Source organism: Mercenaria mercenaria, chromosome 1 (assembly GCF_021730395.1).
Source record: "Mercenaria mercenaria strain notata chromosome 1, MADL_Memer_1, whole genome shotgun sequence".
In the NCBI taxonomy this organism is placed as follows: Eukaryota; Metazoa; Mollusca; class Bivalvia; order Venerida; family Veneridae; genus Mercenaria; species Mercenaria mercenaria.
This window is the reverse complement of record NC_069361.1, coordinates 50,820,123-50,835,506: the sequence shown is the minus strand read 5'-3', so window position 1 is coordinate 50,835,506 and position 15,384 is coordinate 50,820,123. Positions and strand designations below refer to the sequence as shown.

General features: G+C 32.9%; 1 protein-coding gene across 1 annotated transcript; it reads left to right on the top strand.

Moving 5' to 3' along the window:
* The first annotated feature begins 3,173 nt into the window (after positions 1-3,173).
* On the top strand, positions 3,174-8,204 carry LOC123538186 (uncharacterized). The gene is made up of 2 exons (XM_045322155.2): positions 3,174-3,693; positions 5,841-8,204. Exons 1-2 carry the CDS (start codon positions 3,381-3,383, stop codon positions 6,365-6,367), a joined length of 840 nt encoding a protein of 279 aa, XP_045178090.2. The 5' UTR covers positions 3,174-3,380; the 3' UTR covers positions 6,368-8,204.
* The last annotated feature ends 7,180 nt before the right edge of the window (positions 8,205-15,384 follow it).

The following is a 15,384-nucleotide window of genomic DNA, read 5'->3' as shown; positions in this document are numbered from 1 at the left end:
TCACATTTGTTCAGTCTATGAGACTGCTTATTGGAAAAGAAAAACAACACATGTACTTACATGAACCTTAGTTTTGCCGAAATATCTTTTAATTTTGTACTCGTATATTCTATTTCTGCTATTTTTTTATGAAATACTGAGATTTTAGTGAAAATAAATCTAATAAATTCAAAGTGAATGATATCAAATATATTTTTCAGTACTCCAGTTGGGACCACATTAAACAGGTCTAGTATATTCCCCGATTGGTGCATCATGCACCGATCGGTGTATCATACACCAATTGGTGTATTCAGCGATACACCAATCGGTGTATCAACACGTAGGATGCTATTTTAAAACAAAATATTTCGAGAACCGGAAAAAACCGCATTCTGATACCTTCACATGTTGTTGATAAGATCGGCCATTTTCTGACGCCACAACACTTTTTCTGACAGACTGCTGCGTTTCTTGCGTTTTTTACATTGAATGCACTGTCACATAATTATAATTCATTGACAGATAAACAAACACCATTTAAATACCCCAACAAATGTGATTTTTACCCACATTTCCTTCAAAAACATTTGCCTTAAACAATCGCAGCCATGTTAGATTCGGATCTACGCTTATAAAGCTACACAATTTTCCTAGCATCCCAAAATTTGAATGACATGCGTATTACCTTGAATATATATGGTGTACCTGTAGCGACATAATGAAATATGAAATAAATTTTCACAGTATCAGTTTTGAAACCTCGTAATGTTCAAACTTAATTTAACAGTTGTATTATCAATAAGAAGTGATATCAAAGTTAGTAACATGTTGGTTTATTAATGATATAAGCCATTATGTTATATAAATCAAGAGTGGATCAAGGAGTTTGGTTAATAATTATCTAAAGCTTTAATTTCTTTAATTTCAATATTATCTCTCCTCTGTGATGATTAGCATGGATTTAGTGACATCAGACATGTGTCATTTTCTGACTTGCTTTCCCTAGTTTACAATCTGCACAATGGCATGAGTGCATTTATTATTTCATCTTGTAGCTTATACAACACTTGCTTAGATATTTAAAAAAAATCATTATTTGCGGTAATTCTATATTTTGGTTTATGTCATTTTTTGGACACCATACTTTAGTGTAATGTTCTGACAGATGCTGATTTTTCGAGCGTTCAGGCGCCGAATCAAGGGGAAATCACTCAAAATTACCCGGATATCAACATGGCGGAACACATGCTGCAGTGGCATTGAGAAATCTTAAACAAAAATGCTTTTTAACACTATAAATTGTTGTGTACGACAATAAATAATATGTAAGTAGTACATGTAAATGTTTTTATCATTACGTTACCTAATACAATTCAAAAATAATGAAATAATTTGAAAACTTCACCTCGGAGGGTTGTTTTTTAGTTTTTCCCATGATGCGGAAATATCAAATACATGTGAAATAACGGTCAGTTGATAAATTTTGTTAGCCAATACACTGATCGGTGTATTGTTGAATACACCAATTGGTGCATGATACACCGATCGGTGCATGATGCACCAATCGGGCAATATACTAGACCTGTTAAACATCCATTGTGATAATAACTTAAATAAGAGTAGCTTAATTCGAGTGCATAGATAAAATTCATATTGAAAGCAAGTTTTCCTTAGTTTTCAGCTTCCGCCTGGCTGTTATGTTCCGTGAATTAACCGGTTTAAAGGAACGAAAATAATATCACAAGTTTAGAATGGTTTTGACTTACCAGTAGCTGTATCCGATAATATATTAAAATTGTCTGTTCTGTATAAGTCTTCTTGCACTAAATTTGAAGATTTTCGGGCAAATTCATGTACAACCCAACAAAAACTGTCATTGAACTAATAAATCACAACAGTGTATTGCCAGGCGTGTAAACAAACAACCCATTTTCTCATTTAGTGCACATGCAGCAATCATTTTCTCCAGCTGTCCGATTCCAACTACGCTTTCAGTGAAACATTATCAGTGATTATCCTAATTCGCCATACCCATGTAAATTTTAACTTGACAAAGCAAGTTTCCTTGCTCACACTTAAATAAAAAGAACATATTAATCACTTTACCCTTGCCATGAATTAAAATAAATCCAGTTTTTTTTTGTCTCTAAAATGTCACAAAATTTCTTTCCTCCAACCGCCACTTGTGATAATACTACTGCTTATTCCGTACATGTGTAAACACAATTAATAGCATCACGAGAATCCCGGGCTAAAGAAAGTCCAATATTACGAAGGCGAGAAACCCGAGAAAAACGCAGTCATGCATTATGAGAAAAACGTGCGTAAAATAGTCATGAGGTTCTACTGAGTATTTCATAATCATATAGCAACTGTTATTAAATGCGGTAAAGTGAATAAAAACCGAATTAATTTAAGAAAATTTAACGTCAATGGTTTATACGTATTTTTTTATTGGTTATGCCATAAAAACAATGTTTTAAGTAAGATATAAGCCTCAAACGATCCAATATGTAAAATACTGGACGGTCCTCAGCGCTAACGCGCTTCGGACAGTCCAGTATTTTACATATTGGATCGTTTTCGTCTTATATCCTATACATACACATTCTATGAAATCGTAATATTATTAATAATGAAAAGATAATAATCATAATAATACGAAGAACATGAATTGTAATAATTGATAGTTAAACAAAGCAATACGTATGAGAACTGGAAAGGTTATAAATATGTATATAAAATAGTTCAACATATTTTTGGACTGACATGTCAACTGGGAAATGTTAACCAGGTTTAAATCTCTCAAAATAATCTTTTTCAAGGAATACATTAAAAAGAAGTTTCTCAGGGCATTTTCCCCGAACTACTTTTGCGGGGAATTTGTACTTCCATGTTTTGATTAATAATTTACCCATTTTATAGTTTCTCATAGGTGAGAAATATAATTGATATTTTTCACTGTGAAAATACCAGAAATATTGCACTGTAATATATCAATAATTTCCCGAAAAACGTGTAAAGAAATATAGTTCTATTTCGCATTAAAGAAAGGAATATTCTTAATTTGTTTTAAAGTTTCATTTAATCATATAGCATTATCATCTATTTCAATTCTTCCCTGTTATGATGATTTACCTCCCATTACCCATAGCGCGCATCTCATTAATGCATGACAGTAGCTGTTGAAAACGTCAGTTCGCGATTGATAGCCGGAGTGCAAAGACGCACTGTGTATTCTGTGTCGCGCTGTCGTTATAATTACTTTACAAGCAGAAGGAGCTAGCGAATTGATCATACGATCCAGTGTCGTCTGTTGTAAATAAATTTGCGAGCGTTTATTCATTCTTTGCTAAAGAACTGAAATTATTAAAATTTAGGTATAAAGGAAATACAAAATGACTTGTGTTCTTCCAGTGACATCATTTCATACAAACACATTCAGCGATGAAACCAGTGTGGAGTTTAATAATAAAGGATGTGATAATTATGATTTTGAATGGTTAGATATCCAACATGTACGTTCTGGCTTTACAAATGGTCACAAATGCACCACCACATGTCGAAAAGAATCGAACTCGGATTCGTCGATATCGTGCCGAGTGAAAATCTCAAATGGAATAACTACAACCGTCGGGATATTAGATGTGCGATACGAAAACGATCAGGAGCCAGTGTTTAATGCAACAAATACGGAAAATCTAGAAAATGGTAAAATATGTTCTATCTTTATCTTTTACAGCTATCAAATAACATCAGTGAGCACATTCGCTCCCTTGAATTGATTTTACTCGCATTAAATTTCATTCATTGCACTTCAAAATAATAATTTGCATATTATCTGCATTTATAATGTCTGTTCACAAATTAAGGATTAAGCGGTATCAATATTTTATGCATAATAGTAAATAGAAGATTATTTGTCTCATGTAGGCATGATAAAGATTCTGTAAAATGTACTATTCTTAACAGAAAATCGCCGCTAAATTGATGCCATCAACGGAACAAGTGACATGTCCGTTCAGAATAGCTCCAACAGGTGTTTATATAAATAATTCCTTTTTCTATTAGTCGCCAATTTATCTAGTAAGATTACACAACTGTTAAAATTTATTGTCGTGATGTTTTTTTTCAATATCATTTCGAACTCTTTGACTTTTTATTTCTTTTAAAGACTGCTTTACTCTAGACAGTGTAATGACATTTTCACTTGGCAAAACAAATGACTCATCTTCTTTTATTGTACCGTTTTGTTGACTTTGTATTTGTTTAAATTATTTGCGGTTCAAATCAGGTGACACGCGTCTCGTTTTATCTCTGAACTGGATTTATTTCATTGTCTTCTGTTCCCTATAACCTTCATTTACCATATTGGTATTCTTATATCTTTTATCTTTATACACTATTTTGGAATGTTTCAACAACAATGCTCTTCAAGGTTTAACACTTTTCACATGCCGGATTCAAATAAATCATAAATGAAAATGTTCTATCTCTTGCTGGTAGAGAAATTAAAATCGGTTATCGCACTCATAGCATGCATCACATGTTTTAGAAATACTTGTCTCTTTGAGTATATCATTTGATTCACGTAAAGTCTTTATTACCTGGTTACTTGATGTTAAAGTATGTGTTTGTATATAAACACAGCTTATCTATATATTTTAGCTACGGGCCATATTTGTCATTTATTGGACCGATAGCTATTTGACAAGAGGTTTTCTAATGTGATGCACTAAAGTTCAAACAAAATCATAAGAACTAAAATGATCTTTCCTAAATATATTCATTCAGTCTACGGTTTTTTCAAAGGTCACATGCAGGTTCAGGTGAAAACGACCTTATTAGTTTGTTTAAAAATATATAAAGTTACCTGGGAAAAAATGAAAACTCATAGGATGTGTTAAATATGAGACATCATCAATCAATATTTGTTGCACTTTGTGCCCTTTGTAAATTCGCTATTACACATTTGAATTGTCCCATCAGCTGTGTTAGTTCAGTGTCTTACTTCCGATTGCGATTGGTGAAGGTTAAATATTCCATGGCCGATGTCCATTATTTTGGACATGCCAAGCGTAAAGAAGACAGTATAAAACATTTTACTCTAATGGGAAACAGGTGTACTAAATGTCCTTACTAAAGTAAATTTTCAACGATCGGCGGTCAGATTGTTCCTAGACCTGATACAGTTGGTCACGGAACTGGTAAAGTTGATCCGATAATTTAGGGTCATGTTGAATCATAGTCTGGTTCGATTGGATATGAGATACATGTAGTTACTTTTGTTCTCTACAGTGCTTTGTTCTTCATATATTTTAATCAGTAAAATGAATAAAAATATAATTATGGTCGAATCCAAACTTTTTGCAAAGACGTTATAAGCATGTTATAAAAAGGATCGTGTTTTCAGTACTCAAATTCACCATTGATTTGTTTCATTGAGCAATTGTTATACTCGGCATGCGATCTTGCTTGATTAACTGGTATGGTAATTGTATTTGACGGAGAAAAGGCTCTGTAGAAGTTTTCCAGTCAGCAAAGATAAAATGTTATAGCCTCCTTATGTCTGTACATGTTAAATGCAATGCTGTCTTTCTTGTGGTGGCGGCTGCTCAAGGTTATTCAAAGGAAGCCATTGATCAACATTTTAAGGCAAATGTTGAAAGCAATGTGTAATTAACTTCTCTGTACAAATGTCTTATCTTTTAAAACATTATATCATTTCAATAATTTCGTCACTCATTATATTCATTTTAATATCAGAAACGCGTTTATCATTTTCATAAGTTAACCAAGTAATTATGTATCCTTACGTCAACATGGTGTATCACATTCTTTTGCTTCTTATTCCATAGGTAAACAAGATTTGAAAAACAAGATTGAAATGTTCAACAAGACAAACGGAGAATCTGAGCTTCCGAGCACAACGAAGCACGGACACAAACGAAAACCAGACAGTACTGAGTCGGAAAAAGTTTATATTCCATCAAAACGAGTTTCGCCGTTCTTAAACACAAACAAGGAAAGAAAAGACGAAAGAAAGAAAATTTTGAAAATTTCAGTCAGAAAGTTAAAAGAAGTAAATGACCCCGAAACATTTCTTAGAAGAACAGTTCTTGTTAATAATACCATGAAGCGACTACAAATGGAATTACGAGCAGAAAATCTTAGAACTAAAAACAGAAAATATTTCAACGGATATCGGACGTTGAACAACAATTGTGTGTCAAGCTCTTATCTTTTTGACGATCCCTTTCTAAGTGGCGTTCATGAAAAAATCACAGATGATATGACAGACACACTTATTTATAACGTGTTTCATGATACGCAAAATGACAGGACTAAAGAATCTAATACTGAGGAAATTGACAGTGTAAAATGAAATTGAAATTCTAAACACAAGGCCGTGTTGGTTTAAGTCTTTCAAAATCTTCGGCAATACAAACCATAGTTGTATTAGCAATTCCAAGAAGAACATTAAACAGAATACGGTCTTCTAGTCTGGTAGAACAGATGTGCCTGTAATGTCTGTTGAGGATTTCTCTGGAAAAACCAGGGACAATACAAGTTGTATTTAAGAAACATTATATGCTACGGTGATTGTGAAACAGCACAGTCATCTTGTTGGAAGTCCTGTGGAATGACTATTACAAATAAACCCCATAAACAATGAAATTCCTTCAAGTGAGGTGCAAGTTGTTTTAAAAACGTACGGTGTGTGAAAAATTACATGAAATGAATATTTAAGGCTTGAGAAATGTCTACTTGCTGATATAAATTGTACAGATACAATTCCAGAGTATTTTCTCATAGATAAAAAAGATAATTGTACTTTACTTCAAAATGTGAAATCAAACAACATTAACTTCTTTAAGAAAAGGTTTCTTAGATAATTTGGAAGTTCATTGTCGCGTTCCTTTATAATTACGGTCTGTAATTTCCATTGGACATAAGTCTTGTTAAATTAAAATGAAACTGAACTGAGGTGTATTATACAAATTTAATAGCAGAAATTTAATATCCTGTACATTACTGAAACATAACGTGTTCCAAACGCCAAAGCAAATTGATTCACAAGAAATGACATTTTATGTTACGAATTATCTATTTCCTTGCATTTGTTTAGTTTTCTTCTACGTGTTACTTGATACTATTACACGAAAGTTCATTTTACGAAAACAAAAACGTTTATTTTTCTTTCTACAGAAAACACATGGTAAATGTAAATGTTTTATGTTTCGATTTCATAAATTTAATCAAGGATTGCTTGCAAGCATATAATTCAATTAAAGAAAACCGGTGCAGACTCTTTTTCATTGTCTATTTATGAAAAGAATGAAACACGCAACACCTTACTCGCACCAAAGATACAACCCGTATTAACAACAGAAACTTTTCTTCTCCTAATAAGGTAATATTGTCTTTTATTGCGAAACAGACGCAAGGATTCAGCCGATAACGCCAATTGTCGGTGAAACACCCATACATCTATTTTTGTTCTTTTCAAGAAATGTCATGTCTCAGAATAAACATAATTTCTTTTAATCCTACAGTTGTCCAAAATAGTATAACGTTTGCATTTTATGTGAGTTTTATTCAGATATTTGCAAAGTGTTTATGTTTCTATTCAGCTACTGTTTCCATGTATTAACTTAGAAAGTAATGTGGCAAAAAATACTTCTGAATATATTCTGTCTTTGTCAAGGTAAAATGGTAAAATGCGTTATGTTTTGGTCATAACCCTTATCATGCTGGTCATGACTGATTCTGCCTTTGCGACCAGTGCAGATAATGATCAGCCTGCAAATCTTGATCATGATCTGCACTTTTCGCCCTTCAGTCAGTATCTGTCTGGTATGCCCCCGCCCTCCCCCACTTTTTTCACAGTTAATGGTACTGTCCAAATTGAAAAATGGATGAGTTCATTATAGAAATTTAGCAGGGTAAAAAAAAACAAATGTACGTGAACAGACCATATCAATGATATCTGCTTTACTTTAAATAATGTCAAATAGCTTTTGTATTTTGCAAAGAGGGTATTACTAAATTTATTGTCATCTGATATGCCTTTAATACTAGTGTTTTAATGTCATGGTATCAAATAACAACCTAATTTATATGTGACTAGAAATGAGAAAATACATTTGTGCGACAGCTTTACAAAGCTCCTATTGTTATGCAGCTTTGTTATGCAAGATAAAATGACGGAAGAAATACTATTCCTACGTTTTATCGTCTTTTTATCCTTAAGACCCATATCATCGTTAAATATGGTAATGCAAAAAGCCTAATGCATTTTGTATTCACAACAATCTTTTGTGATTTATATTTTATTATTGTGTTCAGAAAGAATATAAACTTACTCTTTATATTTTTGGAAATGTCTCTAAACAGATCAAACAAAAGTGACAAATAGATTATTCCTGCAAAACATACAGGCCAATTAAGGGAATAATAGGCTTACCCATCATCAAGTTTTGAACCCTCTGCACCCAAAGCTTTTTATTTACAATATCTAAATTTTATTCATTAGTCCTTGCCTAAGGGAACGGTTTCACATGGAAAGAAATGACTTGTGTCAATTTGATTAACTTGTGTTAATGGAAAAGCGGTATAGCCGCCTGCCTTGCATATAAGGACACAAATAATTTTTTAAAGACATGTTTCAATACTCTTTGACATGAATGGTATATGAAATTCTGTAAAACATTTTAGATACAGGGGTGGAGGTATAACCACATGTATAGCTCTAACAGACCATTTAAGGGAATGGCAGTGATCTCTTAACACAACTGATTTCTTAATACATTCAGTCAACATAATTTGTTTTAAGCAACACAAAATGGAACTGAATAAGTGACTCTAAATGCTTGTGGTCTGACGTGGTCTCCCGAGTACGATGTTTGTACTTTCTGATAAAAATAAAAACAAAATATTTGTAATTTACTTTTATCATCAACCTACTTATATCACCAATTGAATTTCGATTTTTAAGTGACCGTTACCAGCACAATATTTTGGTAATATGGCGACTTTGCACCCGATAGGCAATCGCTTGAATCATATTATGAGCAAAAATAAGCTATAAATACGTTGATTATCTCGGAAACAATACTGTAACTAAAAACATGACATATAATTGTTTGCTATTGTTACTGGAGCATATTTGAATGCGTATTTGCTTTAAGGACTTTCGCAAATGAGTATGTGATGCAAATTAAACGAAGGCCAGAAGCGAATTTCGTAGTTCCTTAGCGGCGGTCGAGTCTAAAACCTGACCCGATTTGTCAAAAGTCACAGTCGTTCATCCATGTAGATCGAAAAAAAGTAAACGGACATGTGATGTGACACTTTTATATCCTATCCAATGTTTTATAAACACAGATCTGCTTTAGGGCAGCAGTCATTTGCAGATAACAAGGGACAGGTCACATAAGTTCGGTCTTCAGACCGTTTTTAGTCTCAAAAGTTATTGTCCTGAAACCGACATACATAACGTATAACGACTGAATTGACAGGCAGAAAATACCATGCGATGAAGAGCTATTTATATGTTATACGTTCGTTCTATTCTTACTCGACATATATCAAAATTGTAATTTTATTATTTTTCTTGCACTGGTATAAACGCTTTCTTGCGGAATTTTCAATCTCCCAGTTCTCCTCCAGTAAAATTATATTGATTAAGGTATAGGTCCATGCTTCGGAGAAAAAAAAGTTCAAACGTCATCAAAACATAGAAAGAAAACATTGTTTTACATGAAAATATAACAGCATATAAAACATTTATATTATTGTACAAAACCATTGTCAATTTATTCATATATGTATTGAATTCCGGAAAGGGACTACTTGAAGGGTCACACTTCTGGACAGTCCAGCGCCTTTAAAAACTCAACATTTTTAAAAAGCTGTTACATCTTTTCGTTTTGATGCATTTGCAACATCGTGCGAGTGTTTAAACTTTACATAACTAGGTAAAACATCGTTTTGACAATTGTTTACATTTATTTCTTTACAAATGGCATTCTTATTTAAAGGGGGGTAACTCATTTAGAACATTTCAAGTATCCAACTCTGTGGAACAGAACAATAAACATGTATCGGACAGATAAGTTGTGTGTCAAGATGCTGTTCATTCTCTAAAAAATATGTTGTTTTGTGATATACTGCTAAACCTTAACTGATGCGGTAACCATTTGATAATGTGTATTGCTATTGTATTTGGACTTTGCATGTTATGAGAAATAAATACTATGAAATCATATTGAAATAATTGACGACAAAGGTTTCACAAAATGACTTGTGTTTTATGTATTCAACCTATTAATCTAATCCAATATGGAGTTACAAATTAAGGAGATATGGCCATTTTGATTAGATAAATGCCCAAAATATAATTTAGTAATACATATTACTTCGACGTGTTCCACCGGACAGAGACAAGCACGTGTTCATCAATTTAATGCGAAACGGAGATCTCAAATTCTCATAATAAGCAATGTTGGTTGACAGATCTGAAACGATGTTCAAATAAAATTTTGTTTTGTCGTATCATTTTTGTGTTTTGTGAAATATGTAAATTGATGCGCTGTTGATTCACTTACCTATAGTAGAGACATCTATTGAATTCAATTTACTGCACTTCACAAATAACCATTATAACATTTAATCTTTCAGGGTTGACAAATAATTTTCGCATAAAATCTGTGCTAAGTGAAGTTATCTGCTAAATTGCTCGTAGATTTTTACATTGTCAAGATGAAATACCTGTACAATCCATACTTCGTGTCACAATATTACATTCCTAAAAATCTGTAAAAGTGAACCATCACTAAAGCGCGCCTCTTTGTTGCAATTACGATATTATTGAATGCAAACACACTCAGTTACCAATGTGTCTGAAATACACGACATGGTTTTAATCATATTACTATTAATCACTGCCATTTCTTTATCACAGATGTTTTAAAATCGAATTATGTAGAAATAATAACATTACTTTTAAGAATCCTACAAAAGCCTAAGCCTCTTTAAATACATTTAGTTTGCATTAACTCTTTTTTCATTTGTCCTATAGTTTACATTGCTTTTAAGTAACTTTTCATACTTGTAAGATAAAGATTTCATAAGATAATTTTGTAGTTTAGGCTATAGAACATTATACAGAACATTAATTGAGCCGATATCTGTCCAACAAACATTTTTTATATCAGTGTCTTTACGTCAGTTATGAAACCCTAAATGTCACTCTGTATTATATTCTAAAAAATCAATCTGCCAAATATATTGCAAAATCAACACGTCAATATTAGCAGGTTGGTTAGGAAATAGAAAGGCATGGTATCCAATTCGGCAAACAGGACTGGCTTAATTATCACTTAATGCATCTGTCGATAAAGACTTTATACTTTTATCCAAGGAGAAGCTACAGACGCCGGCAATTGCACTTATCGATAACTCTTACCGTATAGTTAATGGCTTACAAGATAGCTGCATCTTTTTCGACACTATTTAATACGTTTAAAGACGCTTTTACTAAAACGATCAAGTAATCAGTACATCGATTTGTTTCATTGAGCCACTGTTGTAGTCAGCATGCAATTTTGCTTGATTCTCTAATATGACGAGTGTATTTGGCAGAGAATGCTCAGTAATAGATTTTTTATCAATGAGGATCAAGTCGTGATAATGACAATTCTCTCCATTTTCTTTACATGTTAAATTCTGTACTCTCTCGCTTGCAAGGTCTGCTATTCATTGGTTAGGGAAATCCCCTGAGAGATCATTTAGATAAAAACAATCAGTGGAATAGTTTTGATCTTAAAAGACAACGGGACCGCGTTATGCAGACTACATTCAGGTTTTCACCTTTCCACAGAAATCAAAATGTTGAAACAAAAATTAGAAATATTTAAATTTGTTTATAATATTCTATAGGATATATAAAGGTTCGTTATTTTAGATCTGCTCTGCATATAAGTGACGTTGGAAAATGTCAAAAAAAAGATGCTGTGTGAACATTTCAGCGAACCACTAAAATTAACTCGTTGATCAAGATAAAAAATATCTTTAAAGGCACCTTCGTCTGTATAACGTTAACAAAGTGGCAAATATCTTTTTAAATGTAGATATTTTACCGCCGAATAAAGTGAGTACTCAATATATAATAACAATTAATATGCACAACAGAAAATTTGTCAGCCACGATATTAACATTCCAAGGGTATTCAGAAAATTGCTTCAAATAAAAGTTGATATTTAACAAGTAGGAAGAATATTACGGTACTGAAGTTGGTTTAAGTACAAACGTCTGTGTTTATCAGAACTGTAACGAAGGAAGATGCTGTGGCATCCATTTGCTGCTACTGGTAACCAATGCACATGGGCCAAAGATTAGTGTCGTGTTACAACCAAAAATGCAATACATATTAAATTTTGTTAATGGAAATGTACTTGCTCAGATAAAAAAAATGTTTTTCTATGGGTACAAGGAGCATATTTAAATGTAAGTAGGTCCATATATGGGACTAGTTAAGTCAGGTTACTCGAATGATATATAGATAAGGCATACACACCAAATGATGACAGGTTCTCGTGAAGAAAATTCTGATTAATATTTTACCAAAGACTATTTCGAAGGCTTGCAAAAGTAGAATGAATGCTATCACTTATACGAGTATCCCATTAGTTTTACTTTACCATGAAAATTTCTTCTTCCGTTATAACCTAGAGGTATCTCGATTTCTTAGCGATATCTGTAAGTCAAACATGTGTGAAAAGCCACAGGCCAACAAAATGTGAAGACCCGCAGGCCAATAATGTATGAAGACCCACAGATCAACAATGTATGAAGAATTGGAGCAAGTACAAGTACATTCGATATGAATAGCAGTGCAGGCGATTTCCAAAACAAAATTGTTATGAACATGGTGATATTGTCCATCTAGGTATAAGTGCTACTTAGACAAAAGAAGAATGAATACGTTTGAGTGATTACAACAAAAATCAAGGTACCGATAGAACAGTACTGATTGAAGGTGATTTATGTTACTACATGTATGAAAAGAACTCATTCTAAAAATGGCACAAGCGCTCGCTTTGATAGTTAGAAACCCAATACATACAGGATTTGATTCGGCTAACCATATCATCAATATGATACTGCGCTTTGGTGGTAATAACTGTTATTCATTCAAACCCCATGTAAAGTAAAAAGATGTGAAGTAAAGGCATGCAGCTGTAAATTACTGCGCCATTGGTATATATTCAAAGTATGTTGAACTATGTTTTACTGGGCATGAGTACTTGTAAGTCTGTGATCAAGTCCACGGCTGTCTCAAAGGTGGTGATAGAGTAGGCCAAATGTTCCGGTCTGTAACGATAATGACGTCGGAAGTGGTAAATTATTCCGCATTGAACTACATTGTACAGCGGATAGATACGAAATAGTTGTGAGACAGTCTATTCTTGATTAAATTCTGTGCGGTTACATAGAGAAGGTGATCACCTTCCAAAAATGATAAACTACACCAGTCGAACTTACTAGCGCTGAGAAATCAACAGATGTTCAAAGGAAAACTCCTGACGCACATATGAAGTATTCACACTCAGATAAAACAGTTAATACCTTACTTCAAAATGTGCAATTAATGTACTTGAAAATTGCCTAGAAATCGACTGCATTATAGATATGTGGGACCTTGATTAAAAGTTGGCACATACATCGTTAATGCATTCTTTGAACAATTCTTGAAATACCTATTGTTTCGACAGTGTGAATTATATTGCACTGAACTTATGATGAGAGTGATATGGAGAAATGGCGCGCGAGAGAGAAAGAGAGAGAGAGAGAGAGAGAGAGAGAGATGCGGCATTTTATATATTCTAGACAAACTGTTTGAACGTATTTATTTAACAAGTTGGTGACCTTTCTAACAAGTATTTAATACATTTTTCTATCAAATAAAAAAAACAACCTTAAAAACTGGACGATCTAAGATGGATTTTTTATAACATTATGCATTCGCCTGACTTGATTGTATAATCTCTGGAAATTATAGCATACAGTTATATTATTAAAGGACAATTCAATGAAAGGTATTTCAATACATGCATTACTTCTATTTTCAAAAAGAAATATGTTTAAGAGTTTGTCAACCACATACGTTTATGACATAAGCACAGCAGCTCAATTTTTAGTGCACATGTGGTTCGCTTGACCATAATGTAGTTCTGTTACGCAAAATTTATCTTTTCATATGGCATATACTTACTGAGAAACATAATGGCTCGGCTTTTAAGATGAATTTATCGCGTTACTCATCTCCAAATAAGGTAAAATTGACTTTTGACTAAGCTGACACAGCAATGTCATTAGCTTTCTATGCAGTTTAATGTATATTTCTCTTTTTATAGTTAATGCCGAGAAAAAACACTATTTCTTTGTGCTTCAGTTGATAATATGATTGAATATATGCTCAAGATGTACATTCCGGATTATCTAATACTTACAAATGCTCCAACATGTGTCGGATAGAACCAAGCGCGAGTTCGAAATATCTAATGTTCAAAATGAGAAATGTTGTAAATTGATAGAACTTAACGCTGTTGCTTTGCAAACGCATGCTCCTTCTAATTTTTACTGTTTTTTCCTAATTATCCAAATATAATGTTAAAGAATTAAATGATATCTGTCTGTTTAATCAATTTTATTTATCACATGCATTGAATATTTTTTAATTGAAATAGTCACTAAGACGGTACTGAAGTACTGTTTTATTTGCTACTTTGTTCGCTGTTACTACACCACAATTATGCGATACCAGTGTCTTTTCAATGTGGTAAATACAGATTACTATAGATCTTGTGTCTTATGGTAAACCACAGCTTATTTCGTTTTACATAGCTTTTAAAGTTTCAAAGTATTTCAAAACCACCATCGGTCGTACGCGCGCAGGGTAGCGTAAATTGAATTATTTAAACAAATCATCTATTTATATGCACTTCACAAATCCTCATTTTGTATGTGTCTGTCGCACAAGCTCATTGTCATGATAATTTAATTTTCTAAACTTTGCCCGCTGCATGATTTGGGTTTAAATGGTTGTAATGACCTTTTCACTTCAAATACAGCGTAAACGAATCTGCTATAAATTTCTATTTTTTCATCACTGATATGTTATTGTCTATACAATACTGAAGGAACAGATGACCTTGTCCGATTGCTACTTTTCATATGGATAAAATCGTTTAGTTTGAGCAATGATATTGTGTTTTATGGACAATTTGCATTTGAATGTGCCTGTTGCCATAGAAATATATTCTTACATATGCCCCTGTTTATATACAGAAATTCATCATCAGCAAACTATATAACATGCACTATTAATAATGGTC

Excerpts from the sequence above, each read along its gene's own strand:
- LOC123538186 (XM_045322155.2), top strand. The coding sequence starts at position 3,381 with ATGACTTGTGTTCTTCCAGTGACATCATTTCATACAAACACATTCAGC. Across the intron at positions 3,694-5,840 it reads TACGGAAAATCTAGAAAATG|GTAAACAAGATTTGAAAAAC; the intron begins GTAAAATATGTT and ends CTTATTCCATAG.